General features: G+C 44.6%; 10 protein-coding genes across 11 annotated transcripts; 2 read left to right on the forward strand and 8 right to left on the reverse strand.

The window, feature by feature from the left end:
• Positions 1–577: 577 nt before the first annotated feature.
• On the forward strand, positions 578–2,071 carry BCIN_12g00930 (hypothetical protein). Its single transcript, XM_001557849.2, has 2 exons — positions 578–890; positions 937–2,071. The coding sequence occupies exons 1-2, from the start codon at positions 681–683 to the stop codon at positions 1,930–1,932; spliced, it is 1,206 nt and encodes a 401-aa protein (XP_001557899.1). The 5' UTR covers positions 578–680; the 3' UTR covers positions 1,933–2,071.
• A 723-nt stretch (positions 2,072–2,794) lies between these two features.
• Positions 2,795–4,441, reverse strand: BCIN_12g00940 (hypothetical protein). The gene is made up of 4 exons (XM_001557848.2): positions 4,270–4,441; positions 4,031–4,211; positions 3,393–3,969; positions 2,795–3,334 (listed from the first exon to the last, which is right to left on the reverse strand). Exons 1-4 carry the CDS (start codon positions 4,335–4,337, stop codon positions 2,907–2,909), a joined length of 1,254 nt encoding a protein of 417 aa, XP_001557898.1. The 5' UTR covers positions 4,338–4,441; the 3' UTR covers positions 2,795–2,906.
• Positions 4,442–5,000: 559 nt separating this feature from the next.
• BCIN_12g00950 (hypothetical protein) lies at positions 5,001–6,432 on the reverse strand. Its single transcript, XM_001557847.2, has 2 exons — positions 5,380–6,432; positions 5,001–5,287 (listed from the first exon to the last, which is right to left on the reverse strand). The coding sequence occupies exons 1-2, from the start codon at positions 6,390–6,392 to the stop codon at positions 5,110–5,112; spliced, it is 1,191 nt and encodes a 396-aa protein (XP_001557897.2). The 5' UTR covers positions 6,393–6,432; the 3' UTR covers positions 5,001–5,109.
• An 877-nt stretch (positions 6,433–7,309) lies between these two features.
• Bcdib1 lies at positions 7,310–8,165 on the reverse strand. Its single transcript, XM_024696209.1, has 3 exons — positions 7,928–8,165; positions 7,579–7,842; positions 7,310–7,495 (listed from the first exon to the last, which is right to left on the reverse strand). Exons 1-3 carry the CDS (start codon positions 8,067–8,069, stop codon positions 7,470–7,472), a joined length of 432 nt encoding a protein of 143 aa, XP_024552015.1. The 5' UTR covers positions 8,070–8,165; the 3' UTR covers positions 7,310–7,469.
• A 149-nt stretch (positions 8,166–8,314) lies between these two features.
• Positions 8,315–9,587, forward strand: Bcgst19. The gene is made up of 4 exons (XM_024696210.1): positions 8,315–8,675; positions 8,727–8,811; positions 8,868–9,277; positions 9,343–9,587. The coding sequence occupies exons 1-4, from the start codon at positions 8,576–8,578 to the stop codon at positions 9,489–9,491; spliced, it is 744 nt and encodes a 247-aa protein (XP_024552016.1). The 5' UTR covers positions 8,315–8,575; the 3' UTR covers positions 9,492–9,587.
• A 272-nt stretch (positions 9,588–9,859) lies between these two features.
• BCIN_12g00980 (hypothetical protein) lies at positions 9,860–13,484 on the reverse strand. 2 transcript variants are annotated; one of them, XM_024696211.1, is made up of 5 exons: positions 12,933–13,484; positions 12,222–12,879; positions 12,086–12,174; positions 10,884–11,776; positions 9,860–10,675 (listed from the first exon to the last, which is right to left on the reverse strand). In XM_024696211.1, exons 1-5 carry the CDS (start codon positions 13,352–13,354, stop codon positions 10,473–10,475), a joined length of 2,265 nt encoding a protein of 754 aa, XP_024552017.1. In that variant the 5' UTR covers positions 13,355–13,484; the 3' UTR covers positions 9,860–10,472. The 2 variants fall into 2 exon arrangements, with proteins under 2 accessions (XP_024552017.1, XP_024552018.1); XM_024696212.1 differs by lacking the exons at positions 9,860–10,675; positions 10,884–11,776; positions 12,086–12,174 and having other exon boundaries at positions 12,784–12,879; positions 12,947–13,484.
• Positions 13,485–13,632: 148 nt separating this feature from the next.
• BCIN_12g00990 (hypothetical protein) lies at positions 13,633–16,690 on the reverse strand. The gene is made up of 3 exons (XM_024696213.1): positions 16,166–16,690; positions 15,356–16,040; positions 13,633–15,305 (listed from the first exon to the last, which is right to left on the reverse strand). The coding sequence occupies exons 1-3, from the start codon at positions 16,588–16,590 to the stop codon at positions 14,109–14,111; spliced, it is 2,307 nt and encodes a 768-aa protein (XP_024552019.1). The 5' UTR covers positions 16,591–16,690; the 3' UTR covers positions 13,633–14,108.
• A 23-nt stretch (positions 16,691–16,713) lies between these two features.
• Positions 16,714–18,406, reverse strand: Bcpkp1. The gene is made up of 2 exons (XM_024696214.1): positions 18,093–18,406; positions 16,714–18,043 (listed from the first exon to the last, which is right to left on the reverse strand). Exons 1-2 carry the CDS (start codon positions 18,302–18,304, stop codon positions 16,906–16,908), a joined length of 1,350 nt encoding a protein of 449 aa, XP_024552020.1. The 5' UTR covers positions 18,305–18,406; the 3' UTR covers positions 16,714–16,905.
• A 195-nt stretch (positions 18,407–18,601) lies between these two features.
• Positions 18,602–19,441, reverse strand: BCIN_12g01010 (hypothetical protein). The gene is made up of 4 exons (XM_024696215.1): positions 19,046–19,441; positions 18,941–18,993; positions 18,829–18,891; positions 18,602–18,778 (listed from the first exon to the last, which is right to left on the reverse strand). The coding sequence occupies exons 1-4, from the start codon at positions 19,070–19,072 to the stop codon at positions 18,676–18,678; spliced, it is 246 nt and encodes an 81-aa protein (XP_024552021.1). The 5' UTR covers positions 19,073–19,441; the 3' UTR covers positions 18,602–18,675.
• Positions 19,442–20,109: 668 nt separating this feature from the next.
• Bcoah lies at positions 20,110–21,693 on the reverse strand. The gene is made up of 4 exons (XM_001557841.2): positions 21,533–21,693; positions 21,216–21,473; positions 20,999–21,146; positions 20,110–20,936 (listed from the first exon to the last, which is right to left on the reverse strand). Exons 1-4 carry the CDS (start codon positions 21,599–21,601, stop codon positions 20,314–20,316), a joined length of 1,098 nt encoding a protein of 365 aa, XP_001557891.1. The 5' UTR covers positions 21,602–21,693; the 3' UTR covers positions 20,110–20,313.
• Positions 21,694–22,385: the final 692 nt, after the last annotated feature.

Consider the following 22,385-nt stretch of genomic DNA (forward strand, 5'->3'; position numbering starts at 1 on the left):
CAACCAATCTGCCCCATTTAAAAGTAATCTAATTGAAGCTTAAATTTATCACCCCTATTTTAGCACAGCCCAAATTACCAAATGAGTATGGCATACGCAACAACCAATGTTTTGAGAGTTCTCGCAATGTATCCAGCTTGCTCTTTCCTCGGTCAGTCAGTCACATCGACAACCAGTGATCTCATACTTGGGTGTCAATCTGAAGGCGGCGCTTGATCGACTAGTATAATTAGAATGCTTGAAACATCGTGGCTAATCACATGACCTTTCGAGTAGCCTATGGAATGGAAAAAGTAAAAATAGTTCAGAATTCCCTTTTCTGACTGGGGTCCCAAACGGAATATCGGCAGTTCATTCGATTGTGTATGGACTTGGCGTTCCACAGCCCTTTCAGACCCTCAGACAATCTGAGTCAGACTGTCTGCCCTATTGGCCCATGTTGTGGCTGAGGTGGATTGATGTGACGATGGCCTGTAGCACAACCCCACAAAGTCGGCTGCGCGGAACGTGGCGGTGTCGGCATGTTGCAGACAACTCAATGATGCATCATAGCACAGCATATCATGACCCCACCAAAGGGGCCGGGGAAGTATATAATGAGATGGCTCCTTCGAGAAGGAATCTCTGCGATTTTGCAAATCATACATACTTAATATCTTCATAACTCTTTAACTATCAACATGTCTTACAACCAAGGAGGGTACGGCCAACAAGGTGGATACGGCCAACAAGGCGGTTATGGCCAGCAAGGTGGTTATGGTCAGCAACAACAGCCCCATGGCGAGGCTAGCGAATACTACAACCAAGGTCAGAACAACGGCTATGGCCAGCAGCAGCAGTATGGCGGTGGCCAGGGAGGATACGGGCAGGACCCTTCTCAATACCAGCAGGTAAGTTAGTTTTTCGGGTTTTGCTGCCCAGACTAACAAATTCAAGTACCCCAGTACAGCAGCACACTCGTCCAACTCGGGACGCAACTCGCACAATCAAGGCTTCCAGAACCAGTACAACGGTGAGGGTGACCCAGAAGGTGACCGCGGTATCATGGGCGGCCTCGCCGGTGGTGCTGCCGGTGCGTACGGTGGACACAAGCTAGGAGGTCAGGCAGGCCATGGCACCGCAGGCACTATCCTCGGCGCCTTGACTGGTGCCTTTGCAGGATCCAAGACTCAAGACGCAGTTGGCGATTGGAAGGATGAGCACGCCGAGAAGAAGAAGTGGGAGAAAGAACAGGAGGAGCGTCAGAAGCGCGAGAAGTACAACCAGCAGCACTATGGTGGCCCACCACCTCGCCGTCGTCGCGGTAGTAGCTGCTCGCGTTCCCGTTCCCGCTCGCGTTCCCGTTCTCGTTCCCATTCTCGTTCTCGTTCTCGTTCCCATTCCCGTTCCAGAGGTATCGATCGTTCCCGAGGTGACGAGCGTATCCGAGGTGACTTCGGTGGTAACTTCACTACTTCATCCAATGATGTTCGCCTCGACTCTCACGGAGACTACAATTTGCACGCTCAGTGCCGTCGCACGGATGGCTCTTACCAATCTAGCACCATTAGTCTGAACCGATACATCGAGAACGACAACGGCAGCTTGCGCTGGTCTTCCGGCGGCGGCGGCCACGGCGGCTCGACATACACTGTCCAACAGGGCGACACACTCCGAGCTATTGCCGACCGCTTCTCACACTGCTCGTACGAAGAACTTGCTAGACATAACAACATCAACAACCCCGACCAGATCTGGCCCGGTCAGAACTTGCGGGTTCCTGGTGGAGGCGGCCACGGCGGCGGCGGCAACTTCGGTGCATCGGCGAGAAACGTAAGATTGTCGCGTAGCGGACAAGAGCTCGAGGCTGAGCTTGCTCCATCATGGCACACCAGTACTCTGAACTTGGACGAGAGAATTGGAAACAACAATGGATGCTTGCAATTTGTCTAGACTGACATGTGCAAGTATATTTGATAGGATGGGTGAAACGCTAGACGTTGCGAAAGAGCTTCAATAACTACATTCAATACTTACTTTACATTGCAAATCGTAATCAGAAAGTTATACAACCAATTCATGTATTCTGCGACTTGAATCTTTGACAAGCTGGTGACTGAAAACTGTGTCACGAATATCTAACCTTATTCCTTCAGTATCACCGTAATGCCATTTACACAACAAAATGTCGGGAATTCCCCACCTCTCAAACCCCATTTTCAAATTCCCCCTGAGGCTGAAAGCCAAAGTAAAGTAAAGTAAATCGAGAAAACTTGGGTTTGAGTAGCCCGTCCGTCCACTCTCCATCTAAAAGCTTCCGATCCATAAATCAGTATTTGAGTTAGATGGATGGATGGATGGGTGAGTGAGTGATCACCCGCACATCGGATCCACGCTATTTGTTGTATATATATTTCTTTTTTTTCTTTTTATCTTTTTATCTTTTTATCTTTTTGTTTTTCTTCCTATCTAAGATAGGATGGGATGGGATGGGATAGGATAGGATAAGATGGGATAGGATGGGACGGGACGGGACGAGTGGATGCAGTGAAGACAGTGATGACGAAAGAGGCGAGACGAGATGTGCTGTTAGTATGTTTTTGTCAGCTTAGGAAGGGTTGAGCGCTGTTGTTTTGTGTTTAAGCTATGGACGCTAGTCAAAACGAAAAGATACGTGAGGTGTGTAGTTTGGGAGGACGCGAGAGGCGAGACAAAGTACCCAACAGTCCGTTGAAAGTGAACGGATTAGACCTGTTCATCTGTTCATCTGCTGACTGTGTCACATAAGCGAAGCCTTGAAGTCAGATCATAGTCTTGAATACAAACAAATTGGAAGTAGAAACGATGTTATTTTCAACAAAATGATACTACATGCAATGCACCGAAACCTTAACCATTAAATATCAACACCCCATCGCACATAAATCTTACAACTGTTCATTAACAAACAAACCCGCCATTCCCTGTCCAGTACCAATACACATACTAGTCAACAAAATCTTCTTCTTCTGTCTCCTGCACTCACTCAATCCGGTAACAATTTGTCTAGCACCAGTCGTACCCAATGGATGACCAAGTGCAATAGCACCACCTCTGATGTTCATCTTCTCGTGAGGAATCTTAAGGACATCTTTGCAGTATACGGCCATGGAAGCGAATGCTTCGTTAAGCTCGATAACATCACAATCGTCAATAGTGAGGTTGTATTTGGTAAGAAGTTTGGGGATAGCGACGGATGGACCGATACCCATAATACGTGGAGCAAGACCTGCTACGGTGGCTCCGACAAATTTGGCGAGAATTGGTTGGCCGAGCTCGATGGCACGGGAACGCTTCATAAGGATAACAGCGGCAGCTGTGAATTTATGTTAGCATGCATACTTGTAAAGCGGCTTATGGAGTGTGTAACGTACCACCGTCAGTAACCTGACTAGAGTTTCCACCAGTGGATCTATCACCATATGCTGGGAAAGCAGGTCTGATCTTGTTCAAGCTCTCGAAGGTAGTTCCATATCTTGGACCCTCATCTTTGGTCAAAGTAACCTTCTTAACTTCTCCGGTCTTTGGGTCCTTGACTTCCGCAACAATTGGTACGATCTCATCATCGAACCATCCAGCCTTTTGGGCACGCTCTGCGCGCTGATAACTCTCTGCCGCGTATTTATCTTGTTGTTCACGAGTGATGTTGAAGTCCTTTCCTACGTTCTCAGATGTTTGTCCCATAGGCTGCATACAATCGGCAGCATCTTGGCATTTGAGAATATCAGGGTGGAAACCACCATCGAGTTTATCACCTCCAATCGACATCATCTCTGCACCCATGGCAATACCAATATCAATGCTACCTTCAGCAATTTGGTTCGCGATATCTTGGGTGGCCTTGAGACCTGAGGAGCAGAATCGGTTTACAATGGAGGCTGCGGCTGTGTTTGGGAATCCTGCTGCCAAGGCGGCGGCACGAAGTTTGTATGCGGCATTGCCATCGCTGACCTAATATATCATCATTAGTCGTTTCCTTGCAAGAGAGAGAGAGAGAGAGAGAGGTTCTTACATTTCCACAGCAGATATCTTCGACAAGAGCTGGGTCGAGGTTGGACTTTTCTCTGACTTTCTGGAGAAGGGCGTAGATGAGATAGTCAAGCTTTGTGTCCTTGAATCCTCCCTTGAATCCCTTTGCTAACGGTGTGCGAACTGCAAGTGTGATAACGATATCATCGGCATTTTTCGAGGTACTATTTACAAAATTGTCGTAAGCATGTGCTTAGTGAAGGGGCTGGAATGTTGACTTACATTGCAGACAATCCTGATGCACCAGGAGTCATATGCTTAACAATTGAGCTGATTCTTTCGACGGCCATTTTGATATTTTGGGTATATAGAATTCTTCTGAAGATAATTGAACGAAAAAGGAGAAATAGAAGGGTATTGATGTTGTTTTTGAAAGGAATCTGGGGAGAACGGCGATTCTGTGGGGAATATACCGAAATGAAGATACCTCGGCTCGGAATTCCTATAGGCACTTGCCGAGCCTATCCAGCTTGGATTTGTCATCAATTGCTTGAAACTGCCGGGCTGATGAGGATATACTATCAGAATTTTGAAAAGTGTCAGAAAAGAATATCTATAATCTGATAATATACTATTTCTGCCTTTTAGAATTCACAAACTGCCGTCACATCGTGTTTTACTTCAAGCTTCCGCTGAAATTCAACAAAAATATACACATTTCATTTTAGCAATGGTTTTAAATGAATATGAATAAGCCTAGGGTCAACGACAAAATTGTAAGCTAATCCGGGATGGATGCAGCTTCATAGGGACTGTTGAGATTCAAAGATTCCGACTTCTTTGCTTATAAAAAGTAGAATGCCTCATATTCATGCCTGGCGCTGCGATATGCAACAAAAGCATCTCTTTGACTGGAACAGAACTGCCTTAGGAGACATGTGCCTAAGGTCTCTGTTTGCCTGACATTCAAACACAAGACTTTTCTCAGCATTTATCAGTGTTCGTAGAATTATTGGTAGATATTCATAAAACTGCAGCTTCGTCGAAAAAACAGCACGGTACGTAATTTAATTGCATTAACTCTCAACATAAGTAGTATGCTACCTCAGTGCCGTATCCTAATCATACCTTCTTCTTCGACATAGCCTTAGCATGACCCGTCCCAAGTGTAGCATATTCCGGAGTCTTGAAGTAGATAGTATTGACATCACCAAAAACCTCTGCTGACACACTCGTTCCATTGGGACCAAATTGCCAGATCTGATCCGCAGCTATTCCAGATTTAAGTACTGTTGCTTGCCTATGAGAAGAAGTTTGTCAGCCATCTTTTCTTTCAATTCACCTCCCGTGCTCTGATTCAAAGTGAGATGGAAAAGGAATGTAAAAACATACCAAGGTCCCTCGGTCTCTATATGATTATACGGGAATGGTGTCCCATACTCTTCTAAGATGACCGGTTTTCCAACCGCCTTGCCAGCCTTATCATGCTGTTCAATCCACTCATTTCCCCATGTATAATTGTATCCCCAACTATTCGGATACAAGTGGAATACTCCATAATCTAATGTTTTGATCTTCAGATTTGCAACCCAATCAATGCCCTCTGCACCTCCATATGCATAACTCCCATCGCCGATTCCATCAGCGGGTGCAAACCATCCCTCATCGCCCAATGTAACCATATGATTCGAGTCGAGGGATTTGATGTAGCTTGATATATCTGAAGCCCAATTGGTAAGGACAGATGTTTCGCAGCCATTGCAGCGCGGTTCATTACCGAGTTCCCAAGCGAAGATGGCGGTGCTAGAGCGGTAACGAGTGACGATTGTTTTGACGTAGTTCTTGTAAACCTTCTGGCAAGTCGCATCGGTGTAGAAGGATGTTGATGAACAATTGAAAGCATTAGTATAGGCAGCAATTCCACCATAATCACCCCAGTTGTTAACAAAGTTCAGTACCAGCTTCAGACCATATTTCGATGCTGCATGAACCACATAGTCTAGTCTTTGAAGACCATCTGCACCGTAATTTATGTATGATCCTGTAGAGTTGAGGATCTGAAAGTAGACAAGATTTGGATCCGTGTTGGTAGAAGGTGGAGGAGTATTTGCGTCGCCGAAACCCCATACTCGTACAATTTTGTAGCCCGTAGCGGCCATTTGTGAGAAAGAGAGGTCTACATCGCTGTTGGATGAGAGATGTGCAAGCCACCAAGCATTTGTGCCTGCAAAGTATTCGACCTTTCCATCGATGTTGAACAGACGACCAGCTACTTTAGCATTACTGCCGCTGGAGGAGAATGGATAGAGTGATTTGGGTTGTGCATTTGGAGATTCTGAGGAGACTAGGGGAAGGGCAGTCGCCAAAGGGAGGAGGGAAACAAGAGCTGTAAAAAGGGACTTCATCCTGAAGACTGAAAAGCTCTTCTCGAACAATAACACTCACGATTGAGGAGTTTCTGGACTCTTTTAAAGTAATGAGAAACCCACTTACCCCTCAGAATCAGTTACAAGAGTTCCTGAATGATCTTGGCATACAACTGGACAAACCTTTTTCCAGGACGATTGACGCATGTCGTCCGGAGAAGATCTAGGATCTTCGGTCATGAGCATATAATAAGAGCCTTTTCACATGGCTAATTCTCAAGAGTATCTAAAAAAGGGTATAAGAAAGTAAAAATTGTGCCTCCCACTTTAGCCGAAGCGGAAAGTGTGCCTCCGCATTTTAAGAGGCAAAACATCATCCAATCATGTGGATGACGCTGAAGAAACTAGTCTCGGAGGTCAACTCCAGAGAGGTAACCCCCTTGAAATTCCGATCCAAAGATGCATGGGACTTTCAGCTTAAGATGTGGAATTGAGTAAAGAGGGGTATCGGACATTACTCGCTCAATCATTTTTCCGGTAAATTTACCCCGGGTATTCGGTTGTACATCCGAACACAACATATTGTATAGCATTTTAACTTACACGAGATCTTATGAACGGGGTGAATTATGAAATTGGTTTTTAATTGTCGAATATGTAGACGTTTGTACTATTGCATTATCCAACTGAAGTCTGGTTTTGGTAAACCAAGACATCCTTCTCTCAACCTACATTGCATAGTAGTACTACTACTTGATAGTATACATACGCTATCGGCTTGCGGAGATTTCAAAGGCAATCGAATTGTATCTTGCGCGAAATAAGTATTTGCAAGATCGCAAGGAAAGAGCGCAAAATATAACCAAACTTCTTTTCCGTCAACAAATAGGGGAAATCGACCTACCGCATGGTTTCGGGAACGTTCACATACTTTAAGCAGCATTAGCATCTTCAGGTACGATTATAAAATTCATTGTGAGACCAACCCTTTACATTCCTCTGGATCCATCTTCCATCAAATCAATCCCCCATTAACGCCCTTCTTTACACCCACTAAATGATCACAATCAGAGGCCGCAAATACATTCTTGCCCCAATACCACCGTAATGAGCATCTTAGTATCGGTATCTAGTCGAGTAATCTGCCGCAGAGTTAGCCTTCATCCTTAATCCCAAGCGTTTGCTCCCTTGATTTTAAAAGAGACGAAAATCAAATGCCACATACCCTTAGGACTAACAACCAAACCTCGACCCTTCTTCGCACCCTTATAAATCGTCTCGATAATATCAATCATCTCCTGCTTATCCTCCAGCACCCAGTTCAGCTTATTATTGTTACCCGTTCCAAAATCGCACATCATATGTTTATTTCGAAAGAAGAACATCGTTGTGACCGGATCGTATAATTCGTACATGGTTTTGAAATCGGGGACTTGATCGATGTCGCAGACGTAGATGACGGCGAAGTTTTTAACTAATTCGGCAACCTCTGTTACACTTTCGTTAGCTCATGGACTGACAAGAGATATCAAATAGGAAAGAAGATGAGAATAATTGAGCAATATGGCACGTACTGTAAAGCACTTCATCCTGTCGCATACAATCTGGATCAACATCTCGTCCGAAGCGGATCACTACCAGTCTCTCTTCTTCTGACATGATAGCCTGGTCGACATGCCAGCCGGTGACAAGATGAGGAAGAACAACGGAACCCATGTTGAAAGATTTGTAGAAATTTTATATCTGGAGATGTTGAAAGAGATTTGTAGTGTTGATGCGGAGATGGAATTGATAATACATCAAACGGAGACCAAAAAGAACTGATGGCGGGGAGAATCGCGCTAAACCTTAGAAGCGCGTCTGATCACGTGATATGTAACTCTAACTAATATCACTGCACCCTCCCTTCTAGCTACTTCATTCAGGAATGAGATCGCGTATTGATACCTGTTGCCGCCCCAGTAGCAAGCGACTGCGATAGACATGTCTTTCACACACTTTAATAGCTCTCAAGCTGCAGTGTTCTTTCAGGTTGTATTAGTCATTCTTCACTCCCTCATGTGAGATTGCGCCCTGCATGTGACAAATCGGAGCTCCCATCATGGCTTTCAAAAATGCGGGGTATATAAGCTTCAGATTGTAAACATCACTTGTGATTCTCATTAACAACTCGACAATAACTTAAAGGGTATTTCGCATTGCCCAGTCCCAAACACACAAACATGTCTCCAGCCGGTACTCAAGCGACCAGCTCGGAACTCACTCTCTATGATCTCGCTAGCCAGGATCACTGTGCAAGTTGGTCACACAATGCGTTGAAGAGTATGTGAAATAACCTATCTTCAACCTCGTTTCTAAGCTGATATCTTTCAGCACGTCTACTTCTAAATTACAAGGAGATACCATACAAGACAACATGGATCGAATATCCAGACATAGAACCAACATTTAAATCTCTGTTCGTCGTTCCCATACCTTCCTTCCATCATGCTATTAATCGCCCTGTTCATACAGCAAGGTCCAACCAAACGCCTCCGGCATCCAATACACAATCCCCACAATCCAAATCCCAGAACTAGGCTACGTACAAGATTCCAGCACCATTGCTACCCTCCTAGAACACCGCTATCCTTCTCCATCTCTCAAAATTGAGACTTCTGAACTCTCTCAAGTCGAAGACTTGATCCCCAAACTTCAACTCTCAATTCGTCCACTCTGGCTGCCTCTGCTTGCCAAGGGGCTCTTGAACGACGCTTCACGTGTCTATTTTGAAGAGACCCGAAAGGAAAGAGTCGGTATGGATATATACGAGTATGGTGAAAAGGAAAGCAAAGAGAAGTGTTGGGAAGATACTGAACCAGTCGTCCGCGAATTGGGGAAATTGCTGAAAGCTAAGGGTGGTCCATTTATTGAGGGGGATACACGTGAGTTTAAGATTGGAATACTGGATCTATGAAAAAAAGACAAGCTGATAAAGATAATGTGATAGCTACGTATGCGGATTTCTTCATCGTCGCTACTCTGCAGATGATAAACAGAATCGATGCAAAAATCTTCGCGCGGTTGGTAGAAATGGAGGACTCTTTGGGAAAGGTACATACGGCCTGTAAGCCGTGGTTGGAACGGGATGATCATTGAGAACTCTATGCACGGGATTTAAAGCATACCAATACTCGTAGTTTTGCAATTCTCATTTAGATCATCCAACAAATCATGCGGTATTTTGAGATGCCATAAACTAATGTGTTATCTTATATCTTGCTCAAATAGCCGTAGATTCTGACTAAAAGTCTGCCTTTCTCTACATTATCTCGATGGACGATCTGGCCGAACAAAGGTCTAGTTCAGATGGTAGAAAAACAAGAACTCCCACCACAATCTAAGAACTTCGTTCCCCTATACCAAGTTCCAACCCATCAAACCATCGGAACCCATCTTGAACATTAGAGATGCCGAACATTTTCTAGGAAAAGGGTTCCAACAGCTAATCAACACACAAACTTTCTTCATAAAATTACTAATTCACCTCTCGCAATCCGGGTCATTCGCTGTTGGTGTAAGAGGCATTAGCTTATAGCATTCACAAACGCGTCACTAGTAGCACGCCTAAGGTCTATAGGATACAAATCCAGCCATTCCAAGTGCTTCTTTCCAAGTGCCCTTTGTAGCTTCCGATAACCTATTCAATATATCTTTATTTCTAATCCATCTCTCAAATTAAATAAATCTATTTATGAACCAGATGCAACTCGATCTCGACATCAAATAACCACCTCGACTCTAACACATTACTAACCAAAGTCGTCAATAAACAACGCAAAACAGATTTTCCATGTTGCAATATTTGAATCGCTACACTTTTAGATCGATTTGGATGTTAAGTCGAACCTATAGTATCAATTTTGATGGCGGATTGCATTCGTTATTTCGCCAACGGTGAGTGTGAGTACAGTGAGCCCCCTCCCCCCAAGTAGATACTTTAGTATCGACCAACTATGTGAGTTAGCTTCTATATTCTCTTCAAACATTCTAATAATCATCTATCTTCAACGAATTTCGGAACAAAAAGAGATCCGATATCCCTATACCCCGAGATCCATGCTCGGACTGCATATCATATTACTGAGGACTGAAAGCCCCAGGCATAGTGTAAGTAGGACATTTCGCTTCCTCCTCGGCTAATCGCAATTGTTTGAGACGGTTTCTTTCCTCTTCTGGGATGTACGGTGGGATGTTCGGTGGCTCAACACTCTCGTCTTCCCATGCCACACGAAGATTGTCTTCGCAAATAATTTGGCAAACGAAACGGCAAGGCAGAGAATCTATCAAGTCGCTGTCAGCATAATATTCTATCCCTACCTGTGTGAATTTGGACATCAAATTCATTTGATCATTGAAGACAAACTGGCCAGATATGTCATCAGATCGAATGTTCAAGCCATTTCAGCTCTCATTTTTGGTTTATACACCCCTAAATTTGAACCGTAGACGGCTATCGTCCAAATTACTAGAGATCCTAGGAAGACTCACCAGAACTTGTTTTCGTAGCATTCTCATCAGTGCGATCGATGGTATTAGCATCTTTCTCTCCCGCCAGCAACGGATCATTATCGACAATCTTCACGTGGTATTTTCCTGTTCTAATTAATCGGAGTATGCGTCGCCATTCAAGGTCTACTTTTTGACGCATACGCACAGTGTCATAAAATCCACATCTGTCGCAACGACGGTAACCCAGTGAATGGGATGGCTTAGGAAGCACCACGTGTGTAAAGTCTTGATAAAACAATTCGATAAGTGTTTTTTGAGTCCACCCAATTGATTTTAACCCCTCTGTTTCTAGTTCGCGAGCAACGAAAGCTGATATATCGAATCCAAGCTCTTTCAAAAGTCTTCGCCAGATCAGGAACCCTTCCAGATTATACATTGCTAATGATGTAGGTGTCTCTTTTCTGTAACGTTTTGACGATGAGAAATCGACGTAAAGGTGAAGATCAGTTGTTGTGCTTTTGTCAATAATGGCCTTCATTGTGAGAGGTTCTCGTATCATTAGGATTGACCTAATGGCGCCCTGAAGAATATTCGAGTTTCCATTGCAGAGCTTCCCAGGAATGAAGCGCAAAGGCCATTGCAATACTGGACCGACATATCCAAACGTCAATAAATCGCTGAATAGGCCACTGAAATTAAAATTCGTGCGGTGAAAATAGGACGCCATATAATGTAAGATTAGCAGTGACGACTCATGCCTTGTTGAGACGTCTAGACTCATTTTCTTGTCTGGTCTATAAAACAAAAGTAGTCTTCCGCATGACCCAAAATTAATATCGTCCTCAGAATCGTAATGAGCAAGCAAATTCGCCAATTCTATTTTTAATTTTACGTCTTCATTGGTACCAAGATAGAGGTTTTGGATTGGTTTCCTAAATCAGATGTTGTTAGCCGCAAGTGTTTTGTATATTCAAAAATAACTTGATGATCATGAAGATGTCAAAATCTCTGCTGGGTCGACCATCTCGAATTGAATATTCCCGACGAACCGAATGTCTCGTACGGCCTGAATGCCATCGAAGGAGTGAATATCACAAAATAGATGGCTATCTCAGATTGGTAAAGCGTTCGGGATGTATTCAACATCTCTAACAAGTTTGGTATCTCAAGTGGATTGAGAAACCGTGTCGTCAAACTGTATTCCTGACTGTTAAACAAGCAAATAATAAATCGTTATTTACCTTCCACGTTCCCAGTCCATCGCCTCTGCGTCTGCACCCTCCAAAAGCAGCAGTGCGGATATTTCCAATTGATGATGAAGAACAGCATACTAAACAAGTTAATTATGATAGAACGAATCAACATAGGCAATCTTACCCATAAAGGTGTTTTCCCCGAAGGGTCCCTATCATAAGGGGACGCGTCTCCTCGACTCAACAATGTTCTTACCCCATCGAGATTCCCTGTGCGGCAAAATTCAAAAATTAAAGCACTCTCGGGTACAGCGCGAAAGGGTTGAAATGAGTACTGCCATCCTCTTGATGCTAAGACAGATAGTTTAACGCCATAAGCCATGCCAATGTTGACAAGCCACTTTGAAGGGTATACAATTATTTGAGATTCTGCTTCCACGCGGTCCCTGGTCCCCGATGAATGAACAATCTGCTCCTGAACCCGCTGAGATACAGACCATATATTTGAGAATGGATTTGTAACTTTGCGCCCTTTGCTTGCATAAACACTCAGTTTACGCGACCCAACAGCAACTCGAGGAATATTTGCGTATCCGGGTTGCGATTGTTCATGCTTTTCACCATTCTCAAGCAGAGCAAGTTGTTTTCCCGCTATGTCAGGGCTCAAATGCGCTAGTTTTTCATCAAGGCATCCGGCCGACAAACTCAACGGATTCTGCTTTTCTGTTAAGATACTTGCTAGCTGCTGTTCCGTTATCTGCATTCTTTCAGATACCTGAGTGCTTGATTGAGAGTTCTGTTGGTAAATTTGATAAACATTAGATATCGAAGGTGGCCGCGCTCTACCAAGTATCAAGTCAACATCCATCAAAATGTGTCTATCTGGGATTCTTACAAAAGGCTATTTACTTGAATGTGTAGTATATTTGTTTTCGCTTCCGAGATGGACTTTTGTAAAGAATCTATTTCAGACTTTTGCAACACAATCTTCCAAGCAGCCCATTTCCGCTTTCGTAGTTTTGAAGAATTGAGGTTCTTCCTCGTGTTTTCCACTTTTGAATGGAGTTTGAGAATCTTGGAGTAACAATCTCTCAGCGCTTCATCGAATATATCAGAAAACGAGTGGATTTGCGCTAGTTCATGACTTTGTGCCAAGATCTTGGAAAGAAGTCCAAGTTCTCCAAAGATACTCGCAACGTGATCCGGAGCATCTTCGACCGCTTTCCAAAAGTCGACTAATTTATGAATAGTCTCTGCAAGCTGGACAGCAATAGACACAACAGCAAACACGGCGGAAGCACTAGAAAGTCCATCCATGACGAATGATGTTGCTAGAAAGTGGCGGAGAGGATAAGCTATAGTCAAATAGGACACTTGTACGAGAAGCCTTATATAAGGCATACTCAGTGTATACCCAGTCGACAGAATTGGCACTGCCTCCATAGCCTGACAGAGGATCAAATTTAGAAATTCGCCCTCTTCATGCAGCTGAAACGTGCATCCTTCGCTGACATCGAATCATTTTATTCGATGTGGTAGGATGCAGAAGCGAAGATGCATGACAGGGTTGCCGACACAATAGATCCACAGGCCCCTGGAAATTACGCGCCTACCACGTCAACCCATTAAAACGCAAAACCAAAATAGTCGATTGATTATCAAACAAGAATCGGAACTTTGAAGCATAAGAGGGAATTTTAAGGTCGATATGGATAGAGATCTCGAAAGGTACTTAACCCGGGAAAGAGTCCAATTTTCAATTTGGGTTGGGATATTAAAAAGCATTTGGGGAGCGTTGGAGAACCATTGATGAAATGCATCTGAAGAAATTATCGCAATACAACCTCAACCCTCAGTTGCATTATTTTATTTTCTTTGCGCGATCACCCCTTCTCAAGCCACGAGACTGAGAATGTGACGATTGTTGACGCCGAGAAAATTGATGAGGTTTATGTGTGTTACCCAAATAGAGCCCATTATGAGATAAACAATGTAAATCATACACCAAAGCGAGACTATAAGTCTGAACGGCCATCCGATCTTTAAATAAGAATGAGAGCATTGTGGGGCATTATGGAGTAAAAGCCCCAGGCATTGTGTAAGTAGGACATTTTGCCTCCTCCTCTGCTAAGCGTAAGCGCTCCAGGCGCAGTCTTTCCTCCTCAGAGACATATGGTGGAAACACTGGTAGGTCCTCTAAATCATTTTCAAATACATCATGGACAGAGACGCGATCAAGGCATCTATCGGAGCACACAAAGCGATAAGGTAATGGTGGCCACGTCTTCCCTTGACTGTTTGGTATTGGCCCTCCACTTTCGTCAATAATTGCGGTCAAGATTGAGCCATCCTTCGCAGATATTATATGCGAGGAACTGGGCATCTGAGCACGACCAGTCCTAATCTCTCGAAGTTGCCTTCTGAATTCAAGATCGATCTTAACGCGATACATGCCAATTGAGACACTGATATGTTTGCACCTGTCACATTCAGGGAACCCATTGAAGGCCCGCCTTCCCTTGTAGCTTGGTATGTTGAATTGATGTTGGAACAAGGCCCGTAGTGTTGCTTTCGTCCAGCCCATAGAGGTCAGAAATTTAGCGTTGAGCTCCCGCTCGATGAACGCATCCATGTCTTGTTTCGTTTCCTGAAGAAGCCTCCGCCATGGAATGAACATGTCCTGGTCATACATAGCAAGAGATGTAGGGGTTTGTGGTTCGTATCGGCCCCAAGATCCGTAACCGTGGCAAACATGTAAGTCTGCTGTTCTCTCCATAATCAGTTTTACAGAGAGCGGATCTCTGTGAAGGAGCCGGGCACCAATTACATAATGAAGTAAAGAGTAAGAACTGATGCTGTCTTCCTCTATTTCGAAAGCCCCCTTGATTCTGCCTATCAACCAATGTATGAGCTTTCCCGCGTGACCAGTTGATAGCATTCCTCGAAGATACCCGAATTGAGCTGCGTTATCAGTGCGTAGAGATGGAGTTAAAGCTTTAAATACATATAACATGTTGTCGGAGAGTTCTTCTTGAGTCATGTTGGGCTGTCTGCTTGGAGTATAGAATATCTCCATCCTGCCAATAGTACCGTATTTACTATCGTCTTTGGACTTTGAGTAAAATTCTAAAGTCTCAACCATGGCAATCTTCCGCCGAGCGTCAAGAACAAGGGGATTTCGCCACAGGTTGATACCAGTAGCTGTATCTTTGGCTCCGGCGGAAATCAAAAATCTAGCCACGTCTACTTGGCCATAATTAACCGCGGTCTGCAAAATGTGAGTGGTCAATTGCAAGGAATTGTATGGAGTTGACCTACCCATAATGGCGTTTTGCCCTGTGGATTCTCACATTCTAGAGATGCATCGCCACGGTTCAAGAGAATCTTGACACCGGCGACATTACCTTGTCGACAAAGATCGAAAATTAAAGAATCTTCGGGAACTGCACCAAAGGAATTGAATGTGAACATCCAGCCATTGTCAATGATTGCCGACATGCGAATCCCCACCCTTACACCAAGGCGATGTAACCATTTTGCTGGGTAGAAGACTACGCCAATTTTCGTCTCCATTGTCTCCTGAGAACCCAAGGCATTTGTACTTGTCCTCCTTGTCGATGAAGACCTGACTCGAAATGAGAAGATAGGTGTTTGGCCATCAGTCTCCCACGCTTTAATTCCAGAAGCCCTTTGAGCAATGATCTGTTGCTTGGAATCATTGGCTGAGACTCCTCCCAAAGGTGCAGATAGCTGTTTTTTCAAGACCGTGGTACTAGTAGTCTGGGAACAGATCGCGTTTTGATTGCCTTGATACGAATCTGGTAGGCTTGCATCTAGAGTATTCCCGCCCGCTGAGAGTACAGACAAATCATATGAGGGAAGAAGCGATTTGGACCTATCCATGGGTCTGTGGTTCTGCGAATATTGTACTACAAATTCCTGCATCGCGCTCATGCCTTTCGAGGTAGCTTCTTGGTATCGGAGAGCCATTTCTACCATATCACTATTGAAATCAGAAACTTTCTCCATTTAATAAGCATGATCGGTTTATTTAAAGAGTATTATCATACAACAGGCATTCAATAGCTCTGGCTGTCTCTCTTGAAAAATGATGGATTGATAACTTACAAAATAGCATCTTGCTTGATCATCTGTACCGCCACCAAAGATTCTCCTACCGACGCACGCATTTTTCTGATTTCTTCGTTTTTTAGAGTAATTTTTAGAGCAGCCCACTTCCTTTTGCGAGACGAGAATGAGGCGAATGCGGACATCGTAGGAGACAGTTTTGAGGAGAGTTGTTCAACTCTCTTCTGGCATTTGGCTAAGATTCGCCTGGCAATCAGGTCATAAGGACTCTGCTGAGCAAACTTTCTCCGATTTTGTATTAAAGCGGCTGACAAGAGCTCCAAATCATTGAAAAGATCGCAGATATCTCCTGGTGCATCTTCGACAGCCTTCCAAAACTCCACTAGCTTTTTGACACTTTCGGCTAATTGCACAGCGAGGGATATAACAGCGAAGGCAGCTGAAGCACTAGAAAGGCCTTCCATATCGACTATAAAAAATGATACAGAAAATACAAAGCAGAATGATCATTTGAGAGTTCAAGAACGAGAAGCTTCATTAAAGGCTGAGATTGTTCAAGCGCCCGGCGGGTATCCAGACGCAGGGGATGGTTATCCAGGTACTCCATAGCCCTGTTAATGAACTCCGCTTCTATACTTGTACCACACCTCAAAAAACAATTGGATGGGATTTCACGACTATGGTTTCAGTTGACGGGAAATGGCAGAATTTGATTATATCCATGAAAAGGATCCATTTGCCACCCACGGCTATATTTCTGCAACCATGCGATGGGTTCCTTAGCCTTTGGGTCTACCCAGGCCTTTAAGTCGTAAATAAACATCGCAGCCCCATCCATAAAGTGACTGAATTTCAATGCCACCTCCAAAGTATTCAGCGTATGCTCTCCCAAGTGGTAGCCCGTAACCTAGCCCAGCGATCGAGCTACTCTCACCTCCAGCACCCGACAAAACATTCAAAGCATCCATGTTCCCATTGCTGTGGCTTTGCCCAGGTAATTCGTCTTCTTCTGAGAATGTTGTGAATGAATATGACCATACATTTGGTAACACTTCAGGGCTAATTCCACCTCCCCGGTCTCGAATACGAATGGTCACACCAGGAGCGGAATCCTCGAATGGCTTGATGGAAGGGCTGTCATCTAGAGCTATACCTGGACTAGACATGCTCTGTGGATTATTTACGTTGGAGAGCTCTGGCTCTGCAGCTATCGTTATGACTATTGGTTCGTTCGATCTTCCAGATTCGACGGTCGCACGGAATGCGTTTTTCAGTAGTTCAGTAATTATATATTCCAAGTGCACTGGTACGAATGCAAATGTTGTCTCCGGCTCTCCATCGATAATCCAACTTGGCCTGACCCCGTATTTGAGCTCGCAGATTTCCGAGACAAAATTGCCACATGAATTCACTATTGACGCTGGATTCAGTGCAGTATCTATAACACCGATGTAGGATGACGGATTGCCGGTATCAGCTTCAGAAAGCGTTCCTTGATGTGCTTGAGATGAGAGGTGTAGTGCGATGTGTTGCTCTGCAATTAATCGTGTGCCTATCCGAGCACGAAGATGCTCATCCAAAAATCGTGTTACCTCGGTCGGGCTTATGTATTTCCTGCATTCAAGAAACCCTCTGGCAAGAGTCGGAATAGTATGCGAATGTGTTTCGACAAGGTCTGCCAGTACCTCCGTGAATCTTACTTCATCTTCCAACGTAGATATGGTTTTGTATGGCAACAGCGTTGACAATGAATGGAGGTAATTATTGTAAATCCTGGAGATATTCGGATTGGAGACGACTATGAAAGGCAGGTTACGCAGAGCCTGTATCCGGTGCGCAAGACGGTTTGGGAGGAGATCGAGAGTGAAGCTTGCGGATGAGAACAATGCTGCTGTTGATAGTGGAGGTTGGCCATGCCTATAGCTAAAGTAAGCATGTGTTTGCCAATGAACACCTGAGTACACACTTCACTAGATCTTCCAGACTTAACGTGTGCAATGGCTTGCTGGCGAGCCTTGCAATTTCATTGTCTGCGATGACGGTTGGGCTTGGAGGGTGGGACCATTTATGGGCCGAAGGGGAGGGATAACGATTGAGACTGGCGCATCTAAGAAACGATTTGGGATTGTAAACACTTTGGCCACGATAAGACCGCAAAATTGGGAGGTAACAATTCATGACAGCATCGGTGATGTGTGTGTGTATATCTCATGGTTGTGCTTGTGGTTGTGTTTGGTGCACTGCGGAGTAATCATGGCAAAATAACCTAACTCATGACGCTTATGCGACAAAAGACCCAAGAAAGAGAACTGAGGTTAAAGTTAGGATACGAAATCATCAACGCCACAGATGGCAGTTTTCACGATAACCTAGGTATTTACTAGGTAGATAGGTAGGCATGTATGTTACTATTACAACTTTCACATCCTACAAGTCCTCACAATATGAAACAATGGTAGCAGAGGCATTCAAGTATGGGATCTTTAGATTAATCTTCGCCTTGTGTATCTATCGCTCATGTTAACCACCTCCATTCTCCACCTCTAACTTTACTGCGTTTTATATGTCCCGTCTGAGCTCTCGATTGTTTTAAAATCCGGATGCTCCATTATTGTAGAGGCGACCGAGACGTTGTCATTAGGGAGACTGAAACTGTTTACAAGATCAGCGACAAAACGAGAAGAAACATTGGATGCTCTTACCTAAATCCAAATTTGAATCGGTCCTCAATCACACCACCCTTGTCCTCGACGTGTTTAATGGCCCTAATATCTGTCAATACATGTAGCTGGCGTTGTGAGATGATTGACTTGCGCCTCGTATCTCTCGGGGTTCTTGGGCTGCTCAGCATCCGGTTCGAGTGTGACCTGCTTGCGAATGAGTACATTGCATGGTGAGGAGTTGTCGGATGTTACTTGCTGTGTGTGATGTGTGCGTTGCCGACATCTTGAGAGCAAAGTGAGATGCGAGATGCGAGATGCGAGGTGCGAGATGTGAGATGGGATATGGGATATGGGATATGGTGAAGATATTGATAATGTAATCAGTGGAAGTTCGAATTCAGATGAAAAAGGGAATACAACGACCGGTGGATATTGAGTCGGACTATATACCCCTCTGTCTAGCACATGGAGGGGCTTCTATTACGACTCATGATAATCCAGATACCTCATACGTCATCTCTTGGGTTGACACGTCTACGGTTATGGAGGGGTAGGTTCTGGAGGGCGGCCCACAATACTATCATGAGGCACATGGTATCAAGGTAAGCCGCGCGGGGCGATGTAGATGATTGAGTAGATTGCTTCTACTGGCTGATAGGGGAAAGAAGGCATCATACAACGTTCCAAGGCTTTACACTTCTTGGTGCTACTTGCATGAGATTCTTCATCAGGTGCCACTGCATATCTTCAGCCGTAAAGTTGGTCCAATAGCAGGCAATAGCAGGCAATAGCAGGCAATAGCCAATAGCCGGCTACCGTCTAGCCTCACCAAATCCAAAACACACGTTCCCTAGCCTGGGATGCCGATGTCTGGGTGTACGCTTCGGTGGGATCCAGTCTCAGTCTCGTCGTCGCTTCTTCGGCCAGGCAGGCTAGCCGAGATGATGAAATCTTGGATGGGCGGATGGGTGGGATCGTTAGTTCTACAGTAGATACAGCATTGGTGATTGTTCTATCTGGGAATGCTGGAGTAGGAAACAGGAGGAGCGCTGTTGTGCAAAAGAGCTTAGTGAGTTCTGCATTTGGCAAGCCAGTGCGGCATCCAAACACCAGCTTCCCCATCCCAATCAGATGGTAAGCTACTTGCGATGAAGCAGTAGCCCATCTCTCGTTTGGGTCAAAATGGTGGAGTGGAGTTATTTATAGTAACCTTATCGCGGTGCCACAGCTCTCCATCAGTGCCACAAACGCCACAATTTGACACCTTCCTGTCCAAGCAGGTACTTTGATGATAACGGTTCAATTGAATGGCATAGTACGTGCAAATTATAAACAGATTCACTGTCCAGAACACCATTCATGAAGAAACAGTAAGATATATTGTGTATATGACAAAATCTACTTTGACGATTTGACGCAACCCCTATAGTATATTCGCACCATATCTCGTACCAACCAGGTACTGAGATCAGAACATAAGGAAAATAGACAAACTGGAAAACCTGGACAAGATACTACATCTACTCAAACACCATCCGCGAAAGCTCCACCACCAGCCGCAGTATCAACCACAATACTATCCTTCAGACCACAAACATCGAACAAAGCCTTGGGCGTCAGGTTCTTTGGTGTTCCAACGACTCCGTCCCTCTTCAATCGCAAGAAGGTCTCTTGAATTGCCAAGTATGCTGGGGCGAGAGCAGCAAAAGAGAAGATCATGATACGGAATCCCATCTCTTGTGCTTCCTTGGTGGTGATGATTGGGGTGCTGCCATTCTCAACCATGTTCAAGAGTATTGGCCATGGGGCAAACTCCTTAACAGTCTTTGCGGCCATCTCCTTCGAAGTGTAACCCTCGAGTAATCCAACATCTGCGCCCATCTCCCGAGCGACCTTCAACCTCTTGATGCACTCGTCGTAGCCAAGCTGTTGGAGTGCATCTGTGCGTGCGATCAACACAATATCGGAGTTCATGGCCTCTTTGGCGGCTTTGGCTGCACGAATTCTCATGTAGTACTCCTCTGCTGGAACAACCTTTTTGCCTTGGAGATGTCCACAACGCTTGTTTTGGATCTGGTCCTCAATATGGAATCCAGCAACACCAGCTCTGATATACGATTTGACGGCTTTGTCAATGATGAGAGGGCCTACATGTTGGAGAAAGGGTCAGCGAGTTGTTGGTGAAGAATCTGTGCGCAGTTTCACTTACCACCGTAACCAGTGTCCATGTCGGCAATCAAAGGTGGGCCATAAGGATCGAGATTTGCAATCATCTCGGCATGGTCCTTCATATCAGACAATTGGGCTATGCCAAGATCTGCCATGCCCAAGCGGGAAGCAGTGGTACCTGCTCCTGTCTGAACCCGAAGATTAGCATGGTATTTCCCCACGGGTAGCTAGTGCTGCCATGGAACCTTAAAACGTACCATGTACAGGGCTGGGAAGCCAACTTGAAGGGCAACTCGTGCCGAGATACCATCATAAACACCAGGGCAAACGATCAACTCATTGGAATCCCTGAGCATATTCTTCAACTTTGTTGCACCGCTCTCAAACCCTGTTGTTTGCTTGACCGTATTGTTGAATGTCAACATGACTTTGTCTGAGTAGGCAGGCATGTCAATGTTGTAAACATGAGTTTTACCATCATAAGGTGTAACAGCACCATCGGGCGAGCTTGGAACCTAGACAATCATGATTAGCTGTAACTCTTTGAGTAACTGCTTTGATGGATGTTGCATACCGAATACTCAGTAGCAGTCGCAATAGACTTCTCTTGGAGGATTGGGAGGGATTCCATAATGGGAGCCATAATGATGTCAAGTGTAATGTAGAGTAAGTAGTGATCTTGTTGTTGATAATTGTATTGCAGATATCACTGTACTATTGGTGTGCTTGATGATCGAGGTGACTCCAAGCGGGGACCGAAGAGGTCTTTATAGATCTCTCCGACGACATCTCTTCGGGCTCGGTCTTCTGCATCCATCTTGTTTGCCTCTTTGCATTTGCCTGCACATTATTTTTCCGTCCATTCAGCGCCAGCGAAGACGAGATGCATCCAAGAGATGAATCTCGACCTCACTGATCGATACCTAATGGATCACCTCGCAGAAGGAAGATGGGAATGTAACGTCTTGGTACTGTATTTTGAGTTGCATTCTACATCCACGAGGATGTAGATGCAGAAAATCCCGCAATGTCACGTCCTTATCACATATCCTAGATTTGCTATCACCATTCTAATGCGAGTGCCGGCGGGTATCAATACTACCGTCGAGATTATACCGAGAGATACCTGGAGAACCGGCATCCAATGCAGGCAATTTTCAAGATTACACCAAGACCTAAGAGCTGCAGGAAGAGCATGAATCAAATTCCCTGCCATACAAAGAAATGCCAAGGCATACGTTAATGATTAAGCTCCAGTATCTTGAAGACCCGTTATTCTTCAAATCAATACCAAGTGATCCAAGCATTATCAGGATTAAATTCATCTTCCCTACAAAGTAATACCAAGGGCTACAGGAAACTTTAAAGCCGAATAATTCCTAAGTACCCAGCCCTTGGCGATAATTGCCCTCTAGCTTATTCTCATA

Source organism: Botrytis cinerea, chromosome 12, assembly GCF_000143535.2.
Source record: "Botrytis cinerea B05.10 chromosome 12, complete sequence".
In the NCBI taxonomy this organism is placed as follows: Eukaryota; Fungi; Ascomycota; class Leotiomycetes; order Helotiales; family Sclerotiniaceae; genus Botrytis; species Botrytis cinerea.